The sequence below is a fragment of the Heloderma suspectum genome, chromosome 6 (assembly GCF_057233095.1).
Source record: "Heloderma suspectum isolate Gila_16-S chromosome 6, 16-S_ref, whole genome shotgun sequence".
NCBI lineage: Eukaryota > Metazoa > Chordata > Lepidosauria > Squamata > Helodermatidae > Heloderma > Heloderma suspectum.
Genome location: NC_139463.1, coordinates 105525419 through 105552143, shown reverse-complemented (window position 1 = coordinate 105552143; position 26725 = coordinate 105525419). Strand labels below are relative to the sequence as shown.

The following is a 26725-nucleotide window of genomic DNA, read 5'->3' as shown; positions in this document are numbered from 1 at the left end:
CTATAGCCTGGCAAAATAATGCATGAACAAACTACAGTTCTGGGTTTGCCCACAATGAGAACCTAGAGTTCACTACCCAACAAAAAAACGTGGGTTCTTTTTCTGTGTTTGTTTTTAAGAAACCATGGTCTGTTAGTGCAGCTCTGTTCACACATCACAACAACCCAGAATTCTGCAACGCATACCATGGGTTAGTGTTGTATGCAGACTGGGCCAATGAATGAAAGCTTTAGTTGATTGATTCACTGATGTTTAAAAAAATAAAAAGACCTTTAGCCTTTCTTTCTTTCTTTCTTTCTTTCTTTCTTTCTTTCTTTCTACTATACTGAATTACCATTCTCCTTTATGCCGATGTTCGCCCCACCCCTCACTCGCCGCAGGTGCTGTGACAAGCGGCTTTGGACACACATCGACCTGAGCCGTCGGAAATCCATCACTCCCTCCATGCTGAGTGGCATCATCCGCCGGCAACCAGCCAGTCTCGACCTTAGCTGGACCAACATCTCCAAGAAGCAGCTAATGTGGCTTCTAAACAGGCTGCAAGGTATTGTTGCCGGGGGCGGAAGAGGGTGGTTTCCCAGAAGAGGCAGTGGGAGCCAGTTCTTCCTTATTTGGCATCTTTATACTAATCTGCATCACTGAGATGCCATACACTATATTTAAAATAGACAGAAGTTGCAGTTCAAGGGCAAAGGTGTCTACAGGCCTTTGCCTGCCCCAGTCATTGCAGCTGCCTTTCTGCTGCTAAGTCTGTGGGTAAGAAGAAGGAGCGAGGGAGGCAGGAGCAGGCAAAGGGAACATCAGGGCCTGCTCCAGTTGGACTGCCCCTCTGGGAGATGAGAGGGGGGAGCAGGGCCATCCCACCAGCCCTACTGACAGTCTGATTTTTTTTTCCTCTTCCCTCCCCATTGCCTTTTCCTTGTATGTTGTGTCTTTTTTAGATTGTGAGCCTGAGGACAGGGACATTTGTTCATTAATTGTAAGCTGCTCAGGGAGCCTTTTTTGGCTGAGGAGTGGGATGAAAATACTCTCTCTATATATATATGTGTGTGTGTGTGTGTGTGTGTGTGTCTGAACCGCAACAACAGGCCCTGAGGGGGGAAAACCCAGATAAAAGTAGAAATGGATGAATCAACCTGCATCCAGTTCCTGTCCGTTTTGCACGGGTTCATTCATAAACCCCTTTCCATCCTGTTTCCACATTGATCTGCTTTTAAAAAAAATACATGAAAACTTGCATTGTCTTTGAGTGTATTTTTCCCCACAAAATACACATTTTTTGTTCCTAGTTAATCCTAAAATGCAATTTTTGTGGTACACATTTGGGTGCTTTTGTTTCTGAGCTAGGATGCACTGAAACCAAAGGATAGCCGGGTTCCGGGATAGTCCAGAAAGGGCAAACAAAGGTCGATTTGCTTTAAAAATGCCAACTGAACGAAATCCTCCAGCAGAAGGAGGGTTGAGTTCTCTAGGATTCGAGTATGGCTTTCAGGGAGGGGTTTTATTGGGATTTGGCGCCCTGTTATCTGTGTTGACTAGGAGATGGGAATTGATTTGAGTGGGTTGGACAAAGGGGGAGGATCTGGTAACCGGAATGTCAGGGTTCACAGGGACCACCTAACTTGGAACAAGAGAGTGAGGATTCCTGGGTTCTCTGCAGCCTAATATGCCCTGCAGTGGTAAACCTGTGTCTGGGCTATACAGCTTCAGACTGCATGTGGGGTTGAGGGATGCTTGAATGCTGCTCCATACAGGAGAAAGTTGGCGGTGGGGGGATCCTTCCACAAAGGAAACTAGCAGGGCAAGGCGTTCAAGCTAAACTTCCTTGACAATCATGAGTTTTCTGTGTGGGACGGAACTGTTTATTCGGGAGGAGCGTTCAGTCCTGTCAGCCTGCCTACAGACTCAAGTGGTACAGCCCAGGCAGGAGTATGCCACATCACTGAGGACTCGTTCTCGAAGCAGGAGGAGATTCAGTTGGGTGGGGAAGGATTGGGAGCCAGGGCCAAGATCCAGGGAGGGCTGTACAGGAACAGGACAGCAAGGCCATGTGTACATATGTATGCAAAATCCCATTCCCCCACACCACATCCTCGCCCTTCTGGGCTGCCTCTTGGGGAAGGAGGCACGAGGGCTGCAGCAGGCAGTGCAACCAGGCGGCAGTTGTGGGGAACAGTGCCGCTTGCTGTCCTTTCAGCCTAGGATTCCCATGACCTTTGTAGGAGGGAAAGAGGGTTTGCTTGCAATGGGAAGCTTTGTTGTGTGGGGGGCAGGAATTGTCATCTTTGGGGAGATCAGTTGTCTCAGGAGGGGACTACAGAGTGAGGATTAGTCACATCTCTCAGGAGGGAGGAGGAACAGTTAGTTTCTGAGCTTCTCTCTCTCTCACCCTCCCAAGTGTCGTCTCCTCATTCCCCGCAGGCCTCAAGGAGCTCATCCTGACGGGCTGCTCTTGGTGCTCTGTGTCGGCGCTCAGCACAGCCAGCTTCCCCTCCCTGCGGCTCCTGGATTTGCGTTGGATCGAGGACGTCAAGGACTCTCACCTCCGCGAGCTGCTGTTGCCTGCCACGGACGCCAAGCCGGGTAAAAATTGGGTACACTGGGGTGGGGGGACAACGACACGCACACACTGTAGAGAAGGCTCTATGGAGGACTCTCCGGCAGAAAGGAAAAGATGTTTTGCTCTCTTCCACAGCCCCCACTGCAAAAAAAGCAAAAAGCAAAGTCCTCCTGGACATTAGAGATCACCGTACACCACCGATTCTGATTTTCAAATAAATTCTGGAACGTTCCGCCTCCTGGGCCAGGAGGAGAGCCCGGTTGCTATAACCGCAGCCTCTCTTGTTAGGTCAGGCCTCCGCCACCGGTGACCCGTCAGGCCTAGCTCGAGTCCAGCAGCCCCCCAGAAGCACCGGTGCCCGCCTTGAGTTTTGACCCACGCCTGGGGTTGCGTACGCAGTCTGGTCATCAAGCCAGCCGGGTGTTGTGCGGGCCTGGCTCCCGGAGGCGGCTGCCGTGCCTCACCCTCCTCAAGTGGCCTCGGTGCCCAGAAGCATTCCCTGCTCTGGCGGTGGGCAGGGCCGAAGGCAAAAGGGGCAGCCCCCCACACCAGCCTGTTTCATCCGAAAGCCCTTGCTGCCTGTTGCGAAGCCTCCGGAGACACACTTCTGGCTTTTAGAATGAGGAAAACCAGTGCCGAAGCCGGGAACCCACCAAGCAACTGGGGGGCCGGATGAAAGAGGGTGGGGGCCGGAGGAAAGGAAGTGGCCATCTGGGGACCCCCCAAGGGCTGGATTGGCACCCCACTGGCTGGGAATGATGGGAGTTGCAGTCTAACTTATCTGGAGGTCGCCAGGTTGGGGGAGGTGGTTCTAAGCCCTGGGCTGTTTGCTGTGGCCAAGTAGGCAGTGGTGGGTCCCACAGTCTACACCAACTCCATGCCCTCCAGACACTTTGGATTACAACTCCCAACATTCTTGGTCATCAGCCATGCTGGCTAGGGCTGATGGGAGGTGTAGTCCAAGATGTCCCGAGGGGGTACCAGGTTGGGGAAGGCTGGTCTACACGACCAGGCCGTCTTCAGTGCCACGCCGCTTTTGGTCTCTTCCCCACCCCCAGTCCTCCATGTGGGTTGCAGGAGAGATTTTAGGGACACTGCACGGCACGCTCCCCTTCCACCTTCAGCTGTTGTTCCGTCATTGCCCCCAGGTCGTCTGGCTGCCACTCGACTGTGCTTGAATGGCAGTCGCAGCCTGCTGCCCAAAGCCATTCGGCTCACTCATGCACCTCTGCCTTTCCTCCTCCTCCCGACCCGCCAGGCCAGACCGACAGTCGGGGCCGGCTCCAGAATGTTTCCGAGCTGCGGCTCTCCGGGCTGGACATCACGGACTCGTCGCTGCGCTTGGTGATCCGGCACACCCCCCAGCTAGCCAAACTGGACCTGAGCCACTGCAACCATGTGGGCGACCAGTCTGTTAACCTGCTGACCGCTGCTAACTCCCCGCTCCGGGAGACCCTCGCCGAGCTCAACCTTGCTGGTGAGTGGCGGGGAGGGGGTTTGGGGCAGGGTTGCCTCTCCCTGAATGCCATACTTGGCCCCATCTCTCTTCTGCTTGCCCCAAGGCCAGTCCTTGGTAGTGCCCCTGAGCTTGTCCTATGGTTAGTCTCTGCCACTTCCTATCCCTACAGACCCCTTTGGGCCTGGTGCGGTCTAGGCCACCCTCAGTTAGCCAGCCTCCCTACAGCCAAGAAGTCACTGGAGCAGAGGCCCATCCCTTCCCTTCCCAGTCTGAATGTTGTAGGCCCTTGAGATAGGGCAGAATGAGTTGGTTCACAGAGAGGGGGAGAGAAAAAACAGTTTATCTTCTGTGAAATAGGGTTCTGTTGGTGCTGAAAGCTGTGGGTCCAAAGGAATTGTTTAGTGTGTTGGGCATCAGACCCCACCTCTACCTTGGACTATTTCTTTTGGGCAGCTGACTTGCCCTTTGTGACTAGCCACGCCTCCCATGGCAGCCATTTTGTGTTGGTGCCCAGGACAGCTTCTCAACTTGCCAAATGAGCCCGCGGTCCCCAAAAGGTTGCCTGTCCCAGGGGCCCAATTTTGGAGCAGCTATTTTATTTGCTACCTCCACCCAGCTCCACCTTGGGACTTGCAAGCATTGTGCTGGAAAGAGGTAAGAGCGATGGCTTCTCATATTCAGGAAAGAGCCAAAGCAACCCGAAAACCGTACGGGCCACATGCTGGTTTTATGGGTGTTTTAACTGTCATGGCTCCCATCGTCCCTTCCCCTCCAAATTCTGAAATATCCTGGGAATTGTAGTTCAGTGAAGGTGCTGTGATCCTAGACCTGCCCCTCAGAACTACCATTCTTGTGGTTCCTTGGGGCAACGGATGATTATTAGACCCGTTAACATCTGCAGCACAGGTACAGCACCCATAATGTAAGTCGAATGTCTACAACCTGGCGCCCTCCAGATGTGTTGGACTACCGTTCCCATTATCCCCAGCCAGCACAGCCCAGTCCAGTGCATCTGGGAGCCACCGCATTGGGGATGGATGGTGTAAGCCGCCTCAGACTTCCCTGTGCGTGCTCTCATTTGAGCCTAAGGGCCACAGGCGTTCTGGGTGGCTCTTGGGTTTGACAAACTCCATCCCAGTTCTCCCTGGGCCTCTTTTTTCCAAAACCTTTCCACATTCCTGAGAGCTAGAAACTTGCCTGTTGCTGAGTCATGTTGAGACGACAACCTTGTCAGAGACAGGCCTGAATCCCTGGTGTCCAGGGGTCGCTCCACACAACAGGGTCTGGTGAAGGGAATCGTTCGTTGCTCCCTAAAACTGGGGGACCTTTGACCTGACTGTCCCCCTCTTCCTCCCCCCTGGCAGGATGCAACCGGCTGACGGATCAGTGTCTGCCCCTTTTCCGCCGCTGCCCCCGCCTCTCCCGCATCGACCTGCGCTCCTGCCACCATGTCACGCCGGAGGCCTGTACCCGCTTTGCCGAGGACTCTGTCTCCAACAGCACCTCCGCGCCCCTTGCCCCCGGCTTGGCGCCTCTGTTCCGTTGCCCCGAGGAGAAATTGCTGCTGAAAGACAGCTAATACCCGCCCTGGGGTGGAGGCGCGGGGGACTCTGCCTCACCAATCGGACCACCGGACACGGACTCTGAGAGAACCTTTTTACTTAAAGCCATGCACTGAACCGGAGTGGCGTCTCTACCCCCTTACGTGTGCAGCAAGGGGGGGTGCTCCTCTCCCCCCTGGGGCTGGCCCGCCAAGGGACAGGTTGCCTCTTGCTCCACCCCCTCGTTCCAGGACACAGCCACGGAGTAAGTGGGGCCCGAGGTGGCCTTGTTGCTTTACAATGCTGGGAAAGGCATATTCCTCCCACCATGCGCTGCGCCGTCCCTTGTCTCTCCCCCGCGGTCGGTCTGTGGCGCAGTTAGTACCACACTCTCCTGGGGTGGGGGGCAGTAGGGGTTGACACTCAGCCTTGAAATGCTGGCTCAGGAGGAAGGCAGCTCATTCTGTGGTGTCAGATTACTTTTCTCCTCCCCCCCTCCCCAATACAGATGTGCACTCTAACCTCATCCGTCCTCCCACATGCTGCCTTTATGATTTTGGAAGTGCGCACATGTGTGCCTGTCTGTTTCTCTCTCCTCCCCTTGCCATCCTCCCAAATCTTCATTCTCCATGTTGTTTTAAAGGGGGGGGCGGGGAGAGCCAGGCAGCTGATACTTCGATTTCCCCTGTCCTGCCTCACTACACACCCACTGAAATTCCATCCGCACCACCACTCCCCTTGCAATGTGTAGACTCTGAGTTGCCATGTATGCATGGGACCAATTCCCCGGGGGCCCCAGAGGTGTGCGCTCTTTGTGTACACAACCCTCCCCTTTCTTGCACTGTCCGTGGGCCAGTTTGGGCAACGACACAGGCCAGACGGAGGGTGTCCTCTCCTGGTCTAGGTGCCTGCACAGGAAACGTGCATTTCGACACACGTTTGTGCTTCCCTACCCGTTTCCTCCTCTCTGTGCTCCCCTGCCATCTGAATGTGCAGGTGGTTCCCCCCCCGCATCTTGACACGGGTGCCTAACCCTGGCGCAAATTCCGCTTGAGCACCGAAACCATGAAATGCCCATGCTGCAATCCGTCCGTACACTGACTCCACTGCTGCCTTGTTTACACACAAAATCTACATGTGCACCAGCGTGCATACGAGCCATGTGTGGAAATGGGCACCTGGAGGAATGTTCAGCTTGCAACACCGGGCACATTGCCTTTCCTGAGTCTCTCCCCACCTCCCTTGCTTCCGTTTATTCTGAGTACATTGGAAGCTTTCCTTGCGCAGCGTCTCACAAGCGTTCTCCAAAAATACTCCTGAGAATCCAGATCCACCTTCTATCCCTATGTGGCTGCTTATTCCACATACATGTGGACAGACGTAGGGCCTTTGTTCTGCCTGGGGCAGCTCCTGCTGCTCTCCACCAGTGGAATACCTGCCCAACTCGTTCACAGTGAGCAGAATTGTCAGTATGCACACCCCAGCACATCCCCTTGATCCAGGTATCACATCAGACCATGAGGGTGTGTGTGTGTATGCATGCACACGGATGCGTGTGCATGTACATCTGTCTACACAGACATGGGGGTTTAAATCTTTTGCAAGGTCTTTTTGCATAAAAGTCTCCCTGTATGAGTAAACCACGCCCATCAGGAAGAGTGTGGCATTAAATCTCTCTCTACTAATTTAGGAAACCTTTTGTGAGGAAAGACCTTAAATATGTACATGGGTGCCCGCTTATGCACACACATATGCACACACACAGTGAAGTGGTACAGTCCTTTTTACCAGGTATAGAACAGCTTCTGGGGTCCCTTCTCACATATCTGTTCTAGCAGCCACGAAGCTCCTTTCCATGCCACAAAGTTCACATCGGTACTTCTGGACCGTGTGTGAGGGGGCCATACTGTGGAAGTAATGTAAGAAGCCCCCGTCCCCACCCCGAGTCAGAAAACTTGTGGTGCTGATACCAAGAGAACAGAAAAGGTGGACATTATAAACAGCAGCCCTGTGCAGCAGCGCATGAGCACCAAATGTATATTTTCAACCCTCCCCCCCGTGTGTGTGTCTGTATGTGCATAACTGTTTGTCCAAACTGCCCATACACTCACCCCTCTCTCGCATTCCTTCTCCATCCCACATGAACACCTCAACCTACAGTTACACTCCAGTAGCATTTTCCCCACCACCCCATTCTAAGTCCATAGTATTTGTTTTTCCCAATACTTCCCCCACCTTGCTCCTTCTCCTGCCTCATCCCCAGATGTTGTGTGTATGGGTCAGCACTCTTTACCAAACTCCGCTTCTCCCCTTTCTCTCCTGAGAAACCTCCTTATGAATACTGGGGCAAATTTAGGGTGGAAGCAATGATGGGCTCAGCATATTGTATCACTGTACTTTTTATTTTGTTCTATTTTTTCATACCCCATCCCAGAAGGAGATGCAGCGTCTGTCCCTGCCTCGTACTCCAGTGTACTCAGATTCCCCCCTTACTTTTCTGGTCCATAAGCTTTAAAAAAAAACCACTTTGGGGAAACTGGGGAAGGGAACAGAGAGCTGCATTTGTTCACCACAGCCCCCACATGTGTCCGGCTGGGGTTGGCCCGGCCTTACCTTAATTCTGGGCATCTTCTGTCATAGAGTTTCAAACTTGAACCTCCTCCCATTTTGTATGTGTATTTTTTATTTTCTTTCTAAGGGGAGGGGGGAGAGAAATACTGTAGGAAAAAAAGACGCAAAAAGAATGTTCCGGACCGAAGACATGCCTGTTTGCGGTCATTTTGCGCCTTCTGCATGAAGGTGGGATTACTTGGTTGATATTGCTCTTCTTCCCTTCCGCCACATGTGCCCCATCTCGGGAGGGAAGCTAGTCCTCTCTTATTAGTCAATTTTGACCCCATCGTCTTTTATTTCCTCTCCTCCCACCGCCATTTTGTTTTCTTATTGACTTGCTAGCATCAACAGGGATTCAATTCTGTTGGGTTTCAGAAGGGAACCTTGGGTGGGGTGGAAAGGAATGGGAGGTTATCTAGATCCATACAGCCTAGAGTCCTCCCCCCCCCGCATCTTACTTCTTGCAGAAATTCTCATCCTCTCTCCCCCCACCCCCGTTCTCTTCCTCACCCCTTCCTTCCCCTGCCTCCCAGTGTCTTTATCTGGATTGTCAGAGGCCATCCAGCACATCACCTCTGCATGCGCATTGGGAAGTGGGGAGATGGCATGAGGCTGGTTTTTCACATTGGTAACCGTAACTTTTTTTTTAATATATACTTGAACGTTCATTTCTTACTAAAGCATTACTTGAAAAACGCAGCGATAGGTTGTGGAATCGGAGGCGAGGTTTTCGGTGTCTTTTTTTTTGTTAAGGTTCTGTTGGGTGCTTTTTTAAATTGTTTTAAGAAAACTGGTTCTTTTCGTTATTGCTTTGTTTTGTTTAGTTTCATTTGTCTGGTTTAAAGAGAATCCTTCCCTCTCACTCCATTAGCCAAAGAGGGCCAAGGTGTCATCATTCCCCACCATCACCTCTGGAGTGTGTGTGTGTTTCCATCCAAGAGTTCCCACCTTCCTCAGTAACCCCATAGAAGCTCCTTAGAAGAGAAAGTATTACACATTTGAGGAGTAGGAGAGCGGGGCACTTTGGGGCTAAAATACAATGGAGGTGGGTTCAGTATACTGCATTTCTGTTGGGGAGGGATGAGATACACAGGCCTCTTTCATGCTTAAAATGTTAACTCCCTTTTTGGCACAGCATAAATATGTACTGTATGGCCTCCCTTTAATTCAGTGTCTCTCTTGCCCCCCTCCAAAGCTACATACGTTATGGTGCCAACAAGAAAAGTTGGCTTGATCCCACGGCGGCAGCAGCCCCTGTCCCCCGTTGGGCCTCCTGCGAAGACAGACGCTAAGGAATTGCCATCCATGGCTCTGGGATTCACTGTGTGCTTGATGGGGGCGGGAGGGAGGGAGAGAAAGGGTAATATAAAAGGAGGGGGGGTCACACTCCCTGTGCCATGCTGACCCCATCCTTGGCTTTCCTCCTCCGACCAGTTGCAGTGATGGGCCAGGGAGGTGCTGTTTTGAACATATCTTTTAGGGTTTGTTTGTTCGTTTTGTTTTTTTAAAACTTTGTTTTTAATGGATGTTTTAAGTAAAAAAAAAAAAAAAAGAAAGAAAAGAAAAATACCTCAGGTTTAAAAAGAAACGGTGAAGAGGAAAAAAAATGAGAATATCGTCCAAGGGTGCGTTACTATATAGACTGCTGCTTTGGGGAATGTATGGATGGGGGAGGGGGTAGGCAGATGGACCAACTTGGAGAGGTGTCTTTGGCTGGATGCTTGCTTTGGATGGGGCTGGCTGCGGGTGAGAAGCCCACCGACTCACGCCCTCAACACAACTGTTCCCACCCACAATCTCTCGAAAGGCAGATGCTCGCATCAATGCACAGGCAGCTGTCTCTTAAACCCAAACAGATTGCTCCTGGAATCATAGAAGAACATGGTGAAAAGTTTCTTCTCCCCCCCCCACCCTAAAAAACTCTTCTCCTTCCCCACTCCACCCACAGATGTAGCCTCCCATAAAACGATACAAGGGATGTTTTTTCCCAGCAGGATTACCATGGAATATCTTCCAAGGACATACACACACGCACGCACACACGCCTCTTCCCAATTTAGCGGACCAAAGCTATATTCCCAATCTTCTCTCCCACACGCACCCCCCTCGGCGGCCAACCAATCCTCCATCCTTTTGGCTACGACTTTAATCACACGTGTGCCCATTTTTCTCCCCTTCACCTCTACATTGAGACAAAGACAGCCGGGGGGGAGAAAGCAAAAATAAAAATAAAATAAGTATAAAAAGCAAAATCCAGTTTGGAGCAATGTGTCTTTCGCAATGTTCAGCCTGCAAACCTCCATCCCCAGCCCCCTTGGGACTGTTCGGAGTGGGGCAGAGGGGTGGAGGCGATCTAAATTTCAGGGGTTATATTATTGTACAATAACTGTTTGCTATATAAACAAAACAAAATCAAAAGAAGGAAATGTGTTTTGGTCTTAAAAAAACTGTTTTTCATTATCTTTCCCTGCCCCTCCCCCCAGTTTTATTTTCCTTCCAAAAGAAAATGTTGCAAATAAAAATGTTGGGTTTTTTAAAAAGAATTATTATTTTTTAATTTTTAACGGGTTCTATTTTATGGTTTCTGGAAATATTTTTTATAAACTCTCCTTTTGGTTTTTTCAGTGCTTTTATTTTGTTTCATTTATTTTGTTTCATTGGTGCGACACCTTGGGCAAGGTGGGATGATTTTGGGGTGGGGTGTTTACATTGTATAGGCTGACATGCCCTTCAGATACCCTTTCTCAGAATTAAAATGTGGAGGCACCCCTTAGCCTTGAATCGTAAAAGAGTTCCTTTTTAGAGTGTGTAACTGAGAACCTCAAGAGCCCACCTTCTATTTCTGTGGGAATAGTTGGTTCCAGGTGTATCCCTAAGGCCTCTGCCTATATGTGCCACAAATAAGACTGCACCTCTTCAGGCTGCTGGTGGAGACTAGCAATTTTGTGCCTTTAAAAAATAACAACAACACAACTCCCTTCAGGTAGAAAACTGGCACAGCAAGGTTATCTTTCTCCCTGATACGCTAGCTCTTTACAGGGATTTGATTGATTGATTGATTTTGCATGATGGGGAGCATTCTAAAATGCCATTTGCCCCAGCTGCAGTCTGAAGTGGTTCAATACATTCTACCATTCCCATTTTGCTGCATATTTAAACCAGCCCTAATCCTGCATGCATGTCTTGCTCTGAAGTTGCTCAGAGGAAACAAGCGTTCCCAGTGCTGTACTGGGCCAGCATTACTCAGTCCCCAGGAGTGGTTCAAAGAAAGGGCCCAAGGCTAGCACTTTGAGTCATTTACAGTGCAATCCTGTACAAGTTGACTCAGATGTAAGTCCCACTGAGTGAAATGGGGCTTACTCCTAGATAAGTAGGTATAGGATTATAGCCTTAGAGATTCGGTGGGCACCCTTCCAGGGGTGGATACTTATTTATACCATGCGTTTCCTGTTAAGGGCTCAAGGATATGTACACAGTCTTCTCCCCCCATTTATCTTCACAACAACCCTGTTAAGTAGGTTAGGCTGATAGAGAGAGTGACACACTCTCTCTCAGTGAACTTCATGGCTGAGTAGGAATCTGAAGCTGGGTGTCCTCTAGTCTGACACTCACAATTACTACACCACACCGGTTTTCACTATGAAAACCTGACTAACATTTCAGATTGGATTATGTTGTAGACAGATTGTGTACATACAAATCTTATTGTGCAGTTCCGTCATATAGATACACACGGTCTGGGATCCAAAGAGACAATTGGGCTCCCACAATGAAAATCCCAATGAAAAGTTGACACTTTTCTTCTTTGAACTAGCTGATTCCCCCCTGCCCGACCTTCAAAAATGCTGTACCACAAACTGGTTTTGAAACTTTTTCTGTTTCAAAAGTAGTTTTCTGTGTGATTTTTTTAATGGCATTTATATACCGCTGAATATAATAAAATCTCTTGGCGGTTTTGGGAGGGGGGAGCTCTAACCAAGGCTAACCCACCACTCCTGGACTCACTTCATAGACCTTTGATCAGCTTTTCCAAACCAGGTGCCCTCCAGAGGTGTTGGACTACAGCTCCCATCCTGGCCATCCTGCCTGGGGATTATGGGAGTTGTAGTCCAACACATCAGGGGGGTACCAGGCTGGGAAAGGCTGCCCTAGATCCTGCACAAAAGCAGGGGGAAAAAGTTCTCAAGGCACCTAAAAAAAACACCTTTATTCTGCCCAACATGTTTCAGAACTGTTACTCCTTATTAAGTTAAAAATATAATAAAAGTAAAAATGATTATTTAAAAATACAGTAAATCATTTACATAACTGCCTAAAGACATATGTCAGAGTTAAACTTCCCCATGAATATGAGACAATCTTGAACTTGCATTACTCTTGAAAAAAGTTTTTTCAAGCGTTATTGATGTCCTCTTACAAAAGTTTGGTTTAATAGCTAAGAGTGGGTTGCAGGAGGTTTAACTCTGACATGTATGCAAGCAATTTAACTATTAGAAAGCCACCATTTCAGAACTTGGGTGAGTTTTTCCGTAGAAGTAGGTGGATGCAATATTAAGAGTATGTACTTATGTTTAAAATTTGAACGGTCATTGTATATTTTAGTGATACGAAATATGTCCATAGACAGTTGTGTAAATGATTTACTGTATTTCTGAAATAACGTAATTTTTGTTATTTTTTTAAAGTGAAGGAACAACAGTTCCAAAACGGGTTGAGCAGAAGAACTAATTTGTATGCACTTTGAGAAGTTTTTATCGCTTTTGTGTGACACCCAGTGCCTTTCCCTTGTGTCCATTTGAGCCTTGGATCCTGGCCTCGGGGGTTTTTAAAAGTTATTTTTCTTTCTGAAAAATTGCAGCCGCCGGTTGTGTTTCCACATAAATCTGTTTCTGATCACTTTCTTCCTTGTGCCAGCACCAAGATATGTGATGCGTATTACCTGTCTTAACAGACGGGGCACTGAGGTGGACCGACTCGGCCAAGGTCACCAAAGGAGGAGTTCATGGCTCACTTTGACGTCAGTCAAGTTTATCTCATTTGCGCCCAGTTACATTAATCGCCTGTGGTATCAGCTTGCAGCCTTAGATCAAAATCTGCTCTCTGCCGCTTATGGTTGACATTGCCAGTGGCACAAAATGGGGATGAATTGCAAACACTCAAGAGGACAGGATGCCTGTTTGTAGCTGTGATGATAAAACAGGGCAGGGGGAATTAATCGATGTGCCCTTTTCATTTCCCCCTAGCCGCTAGAGCAATGGCCTAATCCAGTCTTCCCCAACCTGGTGCCCTCCAACAGCCATGCTACCTGGGAATTATGGGAGTTGCGGTCCAACACATGTGGAGGACACCAGGTTGGGGAAGGCGGGCCTAGTGTTGGTATGCTCTTTAGGCTCGGGATGGGCTGGGTCTTTCTAAGGACTGGCTTTGATAGGCTAGTGTTAGTACCCTGTCCTAAAGCACTGGTTCTGTGTGCGAGGCGAACAAAGTGTTTGCCAATATAATACTATAAAAGGATGCAGAGGCACTGGTGGAGGAAGAATCTATGTCTAATCTAGACTTGCCGGAAGACTGCGGCTGTCCCATTAACAACTGAAATATGACGGTAGGAAGAAACTCCCTGTTCACAAAGCAGTGGCCCCTCCCGTGTGAACTTGGGGCTGTAGAGTTCCATGCTGAGCCTCAGTTCTGGGCAGGGATGGCCCAAGCCGTTTTGCTGCCTGAGCTGGAGCAGCAAATTCCCCCTCCCCGAGTCAAAGTGTATAGTACCCAAGGCTAGTGAAGTCATTTTGGCACCGGGCGCAGGAAACTCCACAAGTGTGTCTTCCCCCTCCCAAGCAGTAAAAATGCAACAATATCCTTTTGCTGCCCCTTCATGACACCCAAGATCTGCCGCCTGAGATGGCCGCCTCACTCTTCCGAATGGTAGGGCCGGCCCTGTGCTGGTCCGCTGAATGTTTGAGAAACCTCTCCTAATATGTCTCAACCCCAGAGACCGGCCATCAACTGTAGGTACGGTGTAGTCGACTGTCCCATGGGAATTCCTTCCTCTGGTGCTGCCAAGCTGTTGGCAGCAGAATCCTGTGGAGACATCCCTGGTCATGGGACCCATCAAAGCTGGCAACTCTCCGGAGAGGCACTTCATCCATCAAGGAGGGTGGCAGCTGAGCAGGGTGTGGGGTGGGAGGGCTCTCTTGACCTAAGAATGGAAATTCTGTGCCAGCCTTCCCCAGCTTGGTGCCCTCCAGATGCTTTGGACTTTGACTCCCATTATTCCTAGCTAGCATAGCCAATCTTTAGGGATGCTGGGAATTGTAGTCCAAAACAACTGGAGGACCACGAAAACATTGGGAGTGTTAGGCAAGGTTGTTCCATGGCCAGGGGTGGCGTCTCTAATTGTTACCTTGTGCTTGTGAGTTTTCCAGAGGAATCTGACAATTCCCCACAGGTTGGTAAGCAACCTGGCCCCCTCCAAATGTTTTGGACTACAACTCCCATAATCTCTGATGACTGGCCAGCCTTCCCTTATAGGATTCCCTCCATATATTTTGGACTACAACTCCCATCAGCCCCATCCAGACTGGTCTATGGTCAGGGATGCTGGGAGGTGTAGTACCTCTCGGGTTCATGTCTTCCATCAGGTGTGTGTGTCAGCAGATGCCTGGAAATGAACTCTTTTGTCTTTCTCAGTTCCTTTCGAAATATTGTCTAGCCGCATTTGTATACCTCTCAGGTAGCCATCTGTCTCCAGATATGTAGACAGATATAGGGCCGCGGTGGCTTAGTGGTTAAGACACTGAACTGCAGACTGGAAGGTCGGCAGGTCAGCAGTTCGAGACCCGAGTGCCGTGTGACGGAGTGAGCTCCGGTCTTCAGTCCCAGCTTCTGCCAACCTAGCAGTTCGAAAGCAAGAAATTGCAAGTAGATAAATAGGTACCGCCTCGGTGGGAAAGGTAGCAGCGTTCCGTGCACCTCGGTGTTCAGTCATGCCGGCCACATGACCACGGAAGCGTCTTTGGACAGCGCTGGCTCTTCGGCTTAGAAACGGGGATGAGCACCGCACCCTAGAGTCGGACACGACTGGTTGGGGACACCTTTACCTTTTTTATAGGGCCTTTTGCTACTGAAGGCACAAGATGAGGTGCAAAATCATCAGATGTTACCAACCCCTCAAGTCGAACCAAAGTGCAAAGCTAATCGGGAAGCTTTTATGAGGGTCAGGTAGTATCACCAGACCAGTTCTAGCTTATTAGTGCAGGGAGGTGTTCTTTGCTGGTGTGGCTGGTGTTGCTGGGCGGTAGCGCACAGGCTGAATTCTCTACGTTGTCGTTTTCAGACTTGCCTTCTGCAGGTTCGAACCCTACCACTTATCTGAGAACTTGAGCACCATGCTTTTGAATATATCTCATTTCACTCCCTCCACAAGGATTTTTTTCTTTTCATTCATTCTACTCAGTTTGACTCTGCTTTAAACTTTCCTTTTATTATGTATAAAATAACGTTTGAAATAACTTCCTTTCGTTTTTTCTTCACATTTCTTCCCTTTCCCCCCACTCATTTCATATTTGCGTTCATTCCTTTCCCGTACTTTTTAATTTGTCCTTTTCACTTTTCCTTAGGCCATGTCTATGCTATATGTTTTCAACCTGTTTCATCCCTGTTTTAGAGCCAATCTACATTACAACTTTAAACTGGTTTCAAACCGGTTAATCTAAAGGGATCCTGCAGTTTCATGAGGGTACTGAGAATTCTTTGCTAGAGACCCCCTGTCCCCTGCCCAAGCGGCCCCTCTTCCTAAATCTACAATTCCCAGAATTCCTGTATTTGGTAGCCGTAATCACTAAAAACAGGTTTGAAACCAGTTTAAAGTTGTAATGTAGATTGCCCCTAAGTGTCATGGTTCCATTCTCAGGCAGGGAGCCTGGGAATTGTAGTTCCTTCAAACTGAAAAAGAGATTTCCAGCAAAGGAATTCTCGGTCCCTTTAGGAAAAGTACAGTACCCAGATGTCTTTGGGAAAAACTATGACAGTCTTGGGGGGGCGAAACCATGACAGACTTCAAATTCCATTTCTCCATCTCATTGCTCGATGAAACTCTTTATATTTTTGCCGTTTCAAATAATTTCCTCAATTCCTTCAGTTGACTGTCATTTTTTTTAATTCAATCTTTATTTTATCTTTCTATGGGCTCCAGCATTTAGTGGTGGGGAACGTGTGAGGCTGTTGGACTGCAACTCCCATGTTCCCCATCTCTTTCTAGGAAGTAATTCCTTTTGACTTCTTTGGACAGACCTCCAGGTTTTGGAGGGAACCTGGGCGAGACACAATGGGCCTCCTTCCTCAGTGAGTCCACCTTCACACGGCCACTGTCATCGGCTGCTTCTCATCCTCTTTCTCATCATCGCTACCGGTGGCTTGCTTGATAGGTAGAGAGCCAGCAAGTAAGCAGGCGGGGGCATATGCTACTCCTCCATCTCACCGTCACCATTGTCTAGGCCAGAGCAAGAGGCAAGTGAACAAGTGGGGTGCAAAGGGACAAAGGAAGAGGAGGGGACTCTTGTCAGTGGGCCCCTGCTGGGGTTTGGACCCTCGGCATGTGCCCAGCCATGCTCACCCTAGATGCCAGCCCTGTCTGTGGAACTTGCGCCTGATTCAAAGGCTTCCCCTGGCTGTCCTGGGAAATGCATTTGCATGGCTAAGCTGTGTCAGGGGCTGCCCACAGGGATACAGCAGCAGCAGCTTCTGCATAGTCTTTACATGGAGCTGACTGAGGGGGGAACGCAGTGGCAGAATGCTGAAATGATGGAATAAACTGTACCTCTTTAAACTCAGGCATGAGGTGCCAATGTGAATGCACCTCCACATTTTTAAAAAACACTTATCTCCTTGCAAATAGGAAACTAGCGTATCAGGGAATTTTGTAATTCCCCCCCATTTGCTTTTTATGCTGGTTTTCTATCTGCAGGGAGTTTTTAAACAGTGGGAAGCTTCCGACAAGGATATTCCCCATCTGCAGTCTGAAACCATGTAGCCCGCCTGCCGCTACTCCGTTCTGCCGCATGTATACAGTGTGAGCCTAGTCTGAATTGATTCCCCTGTTCCAGCAGCTGTGGCGGCGGTGGGGGGGGGGGGGACGGTCCAAAATTACGTTTTCCATACACAGCAGCCCTTACTCAGGAAAGCTTGCCCCGGCCTCCATGCATACCAGGATGGCATGAGACAGTGCTCAGTGGAACAGAGGAGTGTGCCACTTCAGACTTTGTGGGGGTAAAGTGTTGCCAGTATTTTTAATGCTCCCCCTTGTAATAAACTCCCTGCCAATAGAAAACTAGCCCCACAAGGATAAAGGTTCTTTCCATGTCCCTTTTTTCACTGTTTCTTTCTTTTTTGGGGGGGGTATCCTAGAGGAGTGTTCAGGAACTTTTTCGCCCCACCTATCATCTGAAGCAGCATGGTCTGTTCTACCACCACAGGTTTCAGTTCCCTTTCCCCCAGCTCACTGTGGTGAACAGCAACCACAGGCTTTTACTGCATGTGCAAGAACAGTTCAGCCTCCTTTGTTTCACATCTGAAGCAGCTACGCACGGCACAGACAGTCGTAATTGGCTGCAGCTCTGTGCCACTCTGGGTCCACAACAGATGTGACACAGGCGATCAGTGATTGGATCTCCAGATTTTGAAACTGGTTTTGGTAAGAACAGCAGTGCAGCAGGAAGAGTTTAACACATGTGGAAAAGTACAGTTTTCCCCCAACTAGCAACTGCTGAACAGTTAGCACAGAGGCTTGAGGCTACAATTTCCGTCAGCCACATCTAGCATGGCCAATAGCCAGGGATTATGGGTGCTGTAGTCCAAAGCCTCTCGTAGGCATCATGCTGGGGAAGGCTGAGTTAGATATAAAAATCTGGCTAAAGATTTACTTATTTTAAATTGTGCTACAAGCATACCTACCTGTATTCAAACAATACTAATATAATCACCAAAAATTTCTAAATTCAATGTACAAATATACTCCTAGACATCTGACTGACATGGATGTACAACACTCAGAATAAAACACGGCAGACTGCTTCTGCTCCTGTAACATTGTCCCTTAAGATTAATAGCTAAGGTTTCAATATATCCATTTCAGAACAAGTATTTTACTGGGCAATTGGCTGACACATATTTATACATTCTTATATTTAAGTTCATTTTGCCTAGCCTGAAGGTGGCCTTTTCCAACCCGCTTACACCACTTGATGTATACACTAACCTGGGTTTTAAGGAGTTTAAAGGAAATTCTGGACAACGGGCTGTCCTTCTCCATAAATGTATAAGCCTGGATTCTTGCATACCCAGGACATAAGAGTTATTTAAAATGTGAGTGGTGGTAGTGATGCCTCAGGAATATAGACAAAGGGTGCCTTGCAGCCTGGTCTAGTTTCCAGGGTTGGAGCTTCAGACACCCATTTGTCACATATCAGAGGCAATTGATAAAGTGGGCTGTGTCCACGAAAGCTTATGCCAGAATAACTGTGTTAGTCTTCAAGGTGCCACAAAGCTCTTCATTGTTTTTGCTGCGACACATTAACATAATTAATGGACAATGTTTCTAAGGTTCATAGTAGAGTGAATCTGGTACTCTGACAGTGCAATCCTATGCATGTCTACTCAAAAGTAAGTCCTATCGCTTTCATTAGGGCTTACTCCCAGGTAACTGAGTATAGGACTGGAGCCGTAATTTATTTAAATTATAAACTAAGACTCCAATCCTATATGCAGTTACCTGGGAGTAAGTTCCATTGAACTCAATGGGGCTTACTTCTGAGTAGACATGTATAGGCAGAAACTTCAGTTGAATCCTTTCCCCATCATGCTGTTTCCCCATTGCAACAACGCAACCCTATACATCAGGAGAGGGCTGCCTGCATGTGGGCTGTGATGGCTCCTTGTGCAGGGCTGGGCCATCCAGATGTTCTAGCCTACACCTTCCAGCAGCCCTAGCCAGCATAGCCAACCGTGAGGGGTCATGGGAGTTGTAGGCCAAAACATCCGGACAGCCAGAAGTGGCCTACTGTTGGCATATGGGTGTGTGTGGGTGTGCGCACGCCCATGTGCACATGTGCATGCAGCTTTCAGGGCCAGGAAGGTTGCCTATCCCTGCTATACATGTTTAAAAGGTGAAAGGTAAAGGTGTCCCCAACCAGTCGTGTCCGACTCTAGGGTGCGGTGCTCATCCCCGTTTCTAAGCCGAAGAGCCAGCGCTGTCCGAAGACGCTTCCGTGGTCATGTGGCCAGCATGACTGAACACCGAGGTGCACGGAACGCTGTTACCTTTCCCGCCGAAGCGGTACCTATTTATCTACTTGCAATTTCTTGCTTTTGAACTGCTAGGTTGGCGGGAGCTGGGACTGAAGACGGGAGCTCACTCTGTCACGCGGCACCCGGGTCTCGAACTGCTGTCCTGCCGACCTTCCAGTCTGCAGTTCAGCGTCTTGTAAATCCCAATGGCTGGTTTCCAACAACACAACTTGAGTGTGGGTTATCGTGTTGTTGGAACTCAGTCAATGTGTTCCATGATCTTTATTCCCTAGTAAACTGCGCTGATGACTGCAGCCTAAAGTGTCCCCTGCCTCACCTTGACATGATTAGCCTTGCTATTAAAAAAAACCCCAAAACAATAATACAGGCACAATGCAAGCTACCTTTTCTCCTGTGGGACTAACGTTGTTCAGTCGTTCAGTCGTGTCCGACTCTTCGTGACCCCATGGACCACAGCACGCCAGGCCTTCCTGTCCTCCCCTCTCTCCTGGAGTGTGCTCAAGTCCATGTGGGACTAATACCAGCATTTATTTATTTATTTGGAGTGGGGTATTTAGATGTTCGATACTTTTGTATAGAGGACTTGACCAAATAGGCAGCCCTTTCTTCACACTGCAGAATCAAGTGGTAAAACCTTTCCTGGACTGTACCATTGCTGGGGGGGGGGGGTGTTTTAATGCTGCCTCCACCAGTCCCAGGGGAAAAAGGTAGGCCCTACCAGGTCCTTCCTGCTGCTCTACCTTTCTACCCCCGAGGTCGGTTGCCTTGGGGTGGGGTGTGTGGCAGTGTCGACCGTGAAGCATGCATCCTCCCACCTTGTACAACAGGAGAAACGCCCGGCCATTTACTCTCCTGAAGGTCCCCAACTTTTACAACCCGGTCCCAAATGCGTGTTTGCGCTGAAGTAGGACCGAATGGATTCAAGAGACCACCCTCCTCCCACACAAACACGTGCTGCGGTGAGGAGTGCAGCCTTTCAACGCATTTAGGATCCAGATCACCATAATCCCTTCCCCTCCCTTCCTTACAGCGGGAGATCCTAAACGCGACTACTCACAAGGCGGCCCCCCTCGGTTCAATCGGGCGCCCTCCCAGATGTTTTAGAGTGCAGCTCCCCGCGTTCCTGGCCGTGCTGGCTGGCGCCGATGGGAGCTGGAGTCCGAAGCTCCGTCGGGGTGGGGGGGGCACCAGGTTGCGGGAAGGCTGGGCCCTGGACAGGCTGACCTCCGCCGTGGAGTGAACGCGCCGAGCGGCCTTCCCCAGGCCGGGCCCCTCCCGACGCGTGGGACGGCAGCTCCCATCATTCCCAACCAGAGTGGCCATGCTGGCTGGGAATGATGGGAGTTGCAGTGCCACGCGTCTGGAGGGCCCCCGCGTGGGAAGGCTGATGCAGAGCGCAGCTTTCCTCCCTTTGAACATCACCGCTGTGACCTCCGCCACCCGCCCCGCCCCCGATTGCCTCTCTTCCCTCGCTGCTTCCCCTTTAAATGCCGCCGCCAGCAGCCAAAGCAAACTTCTCCCTTCCCCTCCCGCCTCCCCTCGCCCTGCCCCGCTCAGCCGCCTGCGCGGATCGCAGCTTTTGCCCCGACGCGGCGCAGCACCCGCAGTCTCTCTTCGGACCCTTCCCTCTGCCCCGGCGTACGCCCCCGCCGCTCCCCTGTAGCCCGCCCCTCCCTTCCTGCCCTGCTTCCTCCTCCCCCCACCCGCGCCTTTTGATCTTTTTTTGGGGGGGGGGGGGTGGCGGCGACGTCTCCTTCCATCTTTTCGCCGGGACGCCCTCGCTTGGCCAGGATTTCCCCACCTTTGCTTTCTGTATCCCCCTGGACCTAACCGCCCCCCCATCCTACTGAATTTACCCCCCCCAAAAAAAACTTTGTTTCAACAGCGCAATCTCCTCCCGTATCGCTTTAGCTGTGGGTGTCCCCCCCCCCGCTCCCTGTGGGTCCCCTTGACCCCCTACTGTTGGTTGAGGCTTCTGACTGCCCCCTTCGGCTCCTCGAAGCTTGCCTGCCGCCGCCCCCCCAAGCCAGCTCTTTTTCTGCTCCTGGTCCGTTCCGTGCTCCAAGGGGTCCGATGAAGTCCGGTGCAGGAGCCGAGGCGGCGGATGGCGAGGGGGCGGAAGGGGAGCGCGAGCCCCTGAACCCCGAATCTTCGGAGACTCTGGGCGTCTCTGCCACCTACCGGGAGTTCGTCCGGCGAAGTTACCTGGAGCTGATGAGTGCCAACCAGCACTCCCTTCATGCCCTCAACTGGCGGCGACTGTATCTCAGCCGGGCCAAGCTCAAAGCCTCCAGCCGGACCTCAGCCCTGCTTTCCGGGTTTGCCATGGTAAGTGGGGACAGAGATTCCCCATCCCCATCACCTCCTGCATCCCAGGGCCATGGCTTGAAGCCTACTGCGCTAAACGCTGGTCTGCACTCCCTTCCACGGCAGCGGTAACTGCTATGCCTTGCTGCCGTGCTCCCCCCCAAGAGAGAACCCAGGAATGCTGAGCCCCTCAATTCTTCCCACTCAGCGGCATCTCTCACCTCCTCCCCCAATCCCAGAGAACACTGAAGCAGTAGCCCATGTCCCATGGATGTAACCACCAGTCTCTATGTTCACTTTCCGCAGAATGCAGAAGTTCGGTTTACTTTTTCTGCATTGTTAAGTACCGTTGTGTTTTCCCCCTCTAAGGAAACTTGAGAAATATCACTGCTGTAACCACTGGTCCTTGCTGCCCCATCCTAGATAATCCCAGCACACTAAGTGCCACATCTTATTACCTCCCTTCCCACCCACAGACTTCTGAAGGGCTGATTCAGTTACTGGGTACCTCTTCTCCAGGAATGGATACAGCCAAGGAATTCTGACCCAAATCTACTTTCGTTATCGCGAGCTTGTGTGAAGTACATCCAGAGTGGCTCCATGTGAGATACTGAGGTCTAGCATTATCAGTGCTAGTGGGTTAGAACAGAGAAACTGTGTACCAGGGCTCCTGGGTCTGCTCCCCATTTATGAGAGATGCCTTTTTTGTCCTTCTTTCCAAAATATAGTGCGAAGCTTGAGAATTTTTCAGCTTAGTGCCCCCTTTGCGCTGTTATTTTTAAAATCAGAGTGGGAGTATAAGAACCGGACTTGATGTTTGCAAGGGAAGACAGAGGCAGTAGAGCTGACTTGATGTAACTAAAGTAGCCACCAGCTTGGGAAGAATAGCCCAAATCCCTACAGCTCCTTCTCCTACTAACAGATCAGCAAACACCCCAAACAGTTTTTTGGCACCTTAAAAGTCTAACAGCTTTGTTGTGGCATACGTTTTCATGGATCTTCCCCAACCTTGTGTCCTCCAGATGTGTTTGACTATAATTTCCATCATCCCCAGCCAGCACAGCCAGCGATTATGCTGGCTGGGTTTCATGGGGGGTGGGTGTCATAGGTTGCTAGGTTGGGGAACACTGCTCCTGTCCCTGATGACATATAAATAAAGATGGGAAGTCTTCAAAGTGATCCAAGATTCTGTGTGCCTTTCTAAAGATATCTGAGAAAGGGATCGGCCTTTTCCATAAACCCTATACGATCTTTTTTTTATGTTCCCTTTGCTTACTGGAGCCTCTTCATCCGTCAGCTGCAACTCACTTTGCTCACTTTACCGGGGCTTCTGCCAAACATTAAAAAATACAGCGGATCTCTGAGCATACGCTGACAGCCTCCCTCTATCCAAGAAACCTCTGCAGCCTCCTGCACTCCAGTAACATCTGAAACGGTGCTCCTCTTTGTGGAATACATAGGGCTGCCACCTTTCAACCTGGCATAAAGTGGGCATATGGGGATCCATTTACATCAATTTAAGTATTTTAATTATATTTTAAATTACACTTCTCCCATGCTTTGCACAAAGAACTTGAGATGGTATGCAAGGTTCTTTCCCGGCTCATTTTCACAACAACTGTGTGAGGTAGCTTAGGGTTTGTGCTGAGAGAGAATGACTGGGCCAAGATACCTGAAAGGTTGTCCCAGAGAGGAAGGCCAGGATCTCGTCTCGATCATCCCAGAATACAGGACATGGAATAATGGGCTTAAGCGACAGGAAGCCGGATTCTGGCTGAACATCAGGAGAAACTTCCTGACTGTTAGAGCAATACGACAATGGAACCAGTTACCTAGGGAGGTGGTGGGCTCTCCCACACTGGAGGCGTTCAAGACGAAGCTGGACAGCCACTTGTCAGGGATCCTTTGACTTAGATTCCTTCCTACATTGGGCGGGGGGTGGGGGGTGGACTCAATGGTCCATAGGCCGTCTATAGGCCTTCCAAGTTCCAACCCTACTATTCTATGATTCTACGATCACCCAATGAGTTGCACGGCTGAGTGGCAAATTGAACCTGGGTCTCCCTGTTCCTAGTACACTTGATTAAATACAGAGTTGGGCAAACTGCTCTGCGATGCCTAACAGTCGTTATTTGGCCCTTATTATTTATAAGCATCTATGGATTGGCTCAGATTATCCTACGCAGCAATTTCAGGTTTGAGAGTGGATATTTATTTCCTTTATTATATTCCCATACCGCCCAATAGCTGAAGCTCTCTGGGTGGTGTTTAAAGATATGACCAAGAAGACAACATCCCTGAGCGTCATCTTTATCAAAACATCGTAACCTTTTGTTTTTAGTATACTTGCTGTTGGTGTTTTTTGTTTTTATTTTTTGCTAACCAAAAAAACTCTACACCCCCCATCAATATATACATTTTTGAAAATGAAAACACAAGAGATCAGAAACGTCTTCAGACACACCCATTTTTTTTTTTAAAAACACCTCTGTCCATGATAAATGTCCTGCTAATTTTGGACAGAAAAAAAGAAAAAAACCCGCAAATGTGTAACAACAACTCTGGGGATATCTGCTTACTGCCAAATAGGCCATTGACAATGTTTCGGTCAGTTAACTGTCAAACTATATAGAAAAGAGGCCCGGGGGTGGGAAAGGGAAGCAGGGGGGAAAGTGAAAAGAAAATTCTGCAGATACGGAAATATTTAGAATTTTTTAAAAGTGTAAAACAGGATGTCCACTTTTTTTTCAGAATTTATGGCTCTTCCTTGTTTCCTAACATGACTCAAGAGGTTTTGATCAAGCGGAAGCCTTCTTGTTTGGCAGCTCTGGTTCAAAACAGAGAAATTTGGGCTGCAGTTTGTAACATTCCCCCCCCCACACACCAACTTTTCTGGTGACCCAATATTCGTATTGACTTCTGCTTTTCCTCCTGTCACAAGGAAGCTGCTGAATGAAGATCTCAAATGTAGTTTAACATCCATTTTGAGGAGGAGGGGTTGTTAGAAAAACAGAATTGTGTGAAAAGGTTAGCTGAGAGGCACATCTCGGGGGCTGCCCACCTTGCTAGAGTTTAACTTTCTTAATCTTGCCTGAATAGGAGGATCTAAAGTCAAAATTGTTTGGGTATGTTTTATTTCTATTTCCATATAAGATGATTTTTTAAAAAATACACAACCTAAAATCCTCCCTTTGGAAATACGGTGCCCTTACAAATATAATTGCTTCTGGTCAGAAGAGATTTGTACTCCGCATATGCTCAGAGGCAATGTGTTCGTACATCTGTGGGTGGTTTTTAAAAGAACAGCTGAAGCAAGTTCCTTTCACAAAAGAAGCTGCATAAGGGCATGTTGCCTTTAGGTATTGCGGGGACAGGATTTGTTCAGCTTGGGGGGAAATTCTGGAAAATTTTTCAACACACATTTGCAACCCTGCATAAAAGTACCTGTGCAAAATTCCTGCCCAAACCACTCTTGAGAAATGTATGTTAGGAAGTTGTAGGTTACTGGAATATTTTTGAATAGTCTTTAATGGGGGGGGGCATTTGTCACTACCATAATCATCTTTAATGGGGGGGGGGATTTGTCACTACCATAATCATCATCATCCTCCGTCGTCGTTGTTGTTGTTATTATTTCCTGCCTTTTAATCAAATGATCCTAAAGGCAGCTTACATTGCCACTGGTCAGGAATGCTGGGAATTGTGGTCTAAAACATCTGGGGAGGCACTAGGTTCTGGAAGGCTTCAGTAGATTGTAATAATACACCTACACACCCACCCCAAACCCATGCAACCCAGGACATCTTAGTCCCCTGGATGAGGCCAGAGCAGTGGAACACTGGTCCATTTTGCAGTGCAGGCACTCATGATGGTCCCGCAAACCAGTTCTAGCAGTTTTCCTCTCCACCAGGAGCAGGCCTTTGGTAAATCGAATGGGTCTTAATTATCCATTCACCACCCCAAAATATTTTCCATTACAACAGGGGTAGGTCACACCAATATATTGTAGCTGGGAAAATCTGTTCCCCTCCACCTTGCCTACTGTGAGGATTGCAGCTAAACTCAGAGGGAACAGGGAAGCCTGAGGGGGGTGGCAGATGACATCATTCCTGCTCATCAAAAACTCCTGGGGCTTCGATCCTGCAAGCCCTGGTTCCGCTACAGCATTGGGCCAGAGGGTGCTTCTCTTCCGATCTGCAGTCTGAAGGCAACTGGCAATTGAAATCCAGTGTCAATTCTGGTGAGGCAGCAGATCCCTACGTGGCCGATGGACAGGGGCTTGCTGGCCTCCCCAGGCCTTGTACTGCTGTTACTGCTGGGCGGCAGGGGGCCCTTGGTCCCCTGGCCAACAGCAGAAGCCAGTGCACGCTTCCCTTCAGTTCCACAATCCTATGGCAAGAGTCTGACAGAGCCAAATATTCTTTCTGGGGAGGGAAGCAAAGTTCCTTGCAGCTGCTCCTTCTCTGGCCGACGGATGGGGCCTGGCTGATCTCCACTGTGCCAGGATGCTCTTCCTGGGCGGCAGTGGAACAAATGTAGCCTTTAATGATGTGATGTTCCTCCTCACACCCTGGGGTCTCTGATTAATGTTTCCGTAATTCAGAATTGTGCATTTTCTACCAGTAATCTTTGCATGAACCTGCCCAAGAGTTGTTTGCTTCCAGAGAATCATTTGCTGATTTCTCCTCCTGTAATTCTGGGTTGCCACATCTGAATCCCATACACCAGATTTTGGCGCTCCTCCACCTTAGGTAAACTTTCTTTCAATAGCACCACACCCTATCCTGCAGGCCCAGACCTCCTGCTTATAGTTTTATAAAAAAACAACCATCATCCTTTTCAAAGAGGATGCCTCATTTAAAAACAACAATCAACTGTGGAGTATAAATGCTTCTTAAAAATCATTTATTGTGCTTTTAACCCCCCCCCCCTCCAATAACCAAA

General features: G+C 49.3%; 2 protein-coding genes and 1 long non-coding RNA gene across 7 annotated transcripts in view; 2 read left to right on the top strand and 1 right to left on the bottom strand.

Moving 5' to 3' along the window:
• Window positions 1-12006, top strand: part of FBXL19 (F-box and leucine rich repeat protein 19) — a 41334-nt gene extending 29328 nt beyond the window's left edge. For all 4 annotated transcript variants that reach the window (XM_084806059.1, XM_084806058.1, XM_084806062.1 and 1 more), the window contains 4 exons: window positions 381-544; window positions 2422-2583; window positions 3819-4037; window positions 5384-12006. In XM_084806059.1, coding sequence (XP_084662185.1) covers window positions 381-544; window positions 2422-2583; window positions 3819-4037; window positions 5384-5598 — 760 coding nt within the window. In that variant the 3' untranslated portion in view covers window positions 5599-12006. The remainder of the gene's footprint in view (window positions 1-380; window positions 545-2421; window positions 2584-3818; window positions 4038-5383) is intronic.
• Window positions 1-20938, bottom strand: part of LOC146342276 (uncharacterized) — a 22394-nt gene extending 1456 nt beyond the window's left edge. Inside the window, exons 1-2 of the long non-coding RNA XR_014783939.1 lie at window positions 20532-20938; window positions 2390-2701 (exon numbers count right to left, since the gene is read on the bottom strand). This is a non-coding gene — a long non-coding RNA (uncharacterized LOC146342276). The remainder of the gene's footprint in view (window positions 1-2389; window positions 2702-20531) is intronic.
• ORAI3 (ORAI calcium release-activated calcium modulator 3) overlaps window positions 20900-26725 on the top strand; it is a 24743-nt gene continuing 18917 nt past the window's right edge. For both annotated transcript variants that reach the window (XR_014783937.1, XM_084806064.1), the window contains exon 1: window positions 20900-21802. Coding sequence is in view for 1 of the 2 variants with exons in the window: in XM_084806064.1 (XP_084662190.1) it covers window positions 21548-21802 (255 nt within the window). In the remaining variant the exon portion in view is untranslated. The remainder of the gene's footprint in view (window positions 21803-26725) is intronic.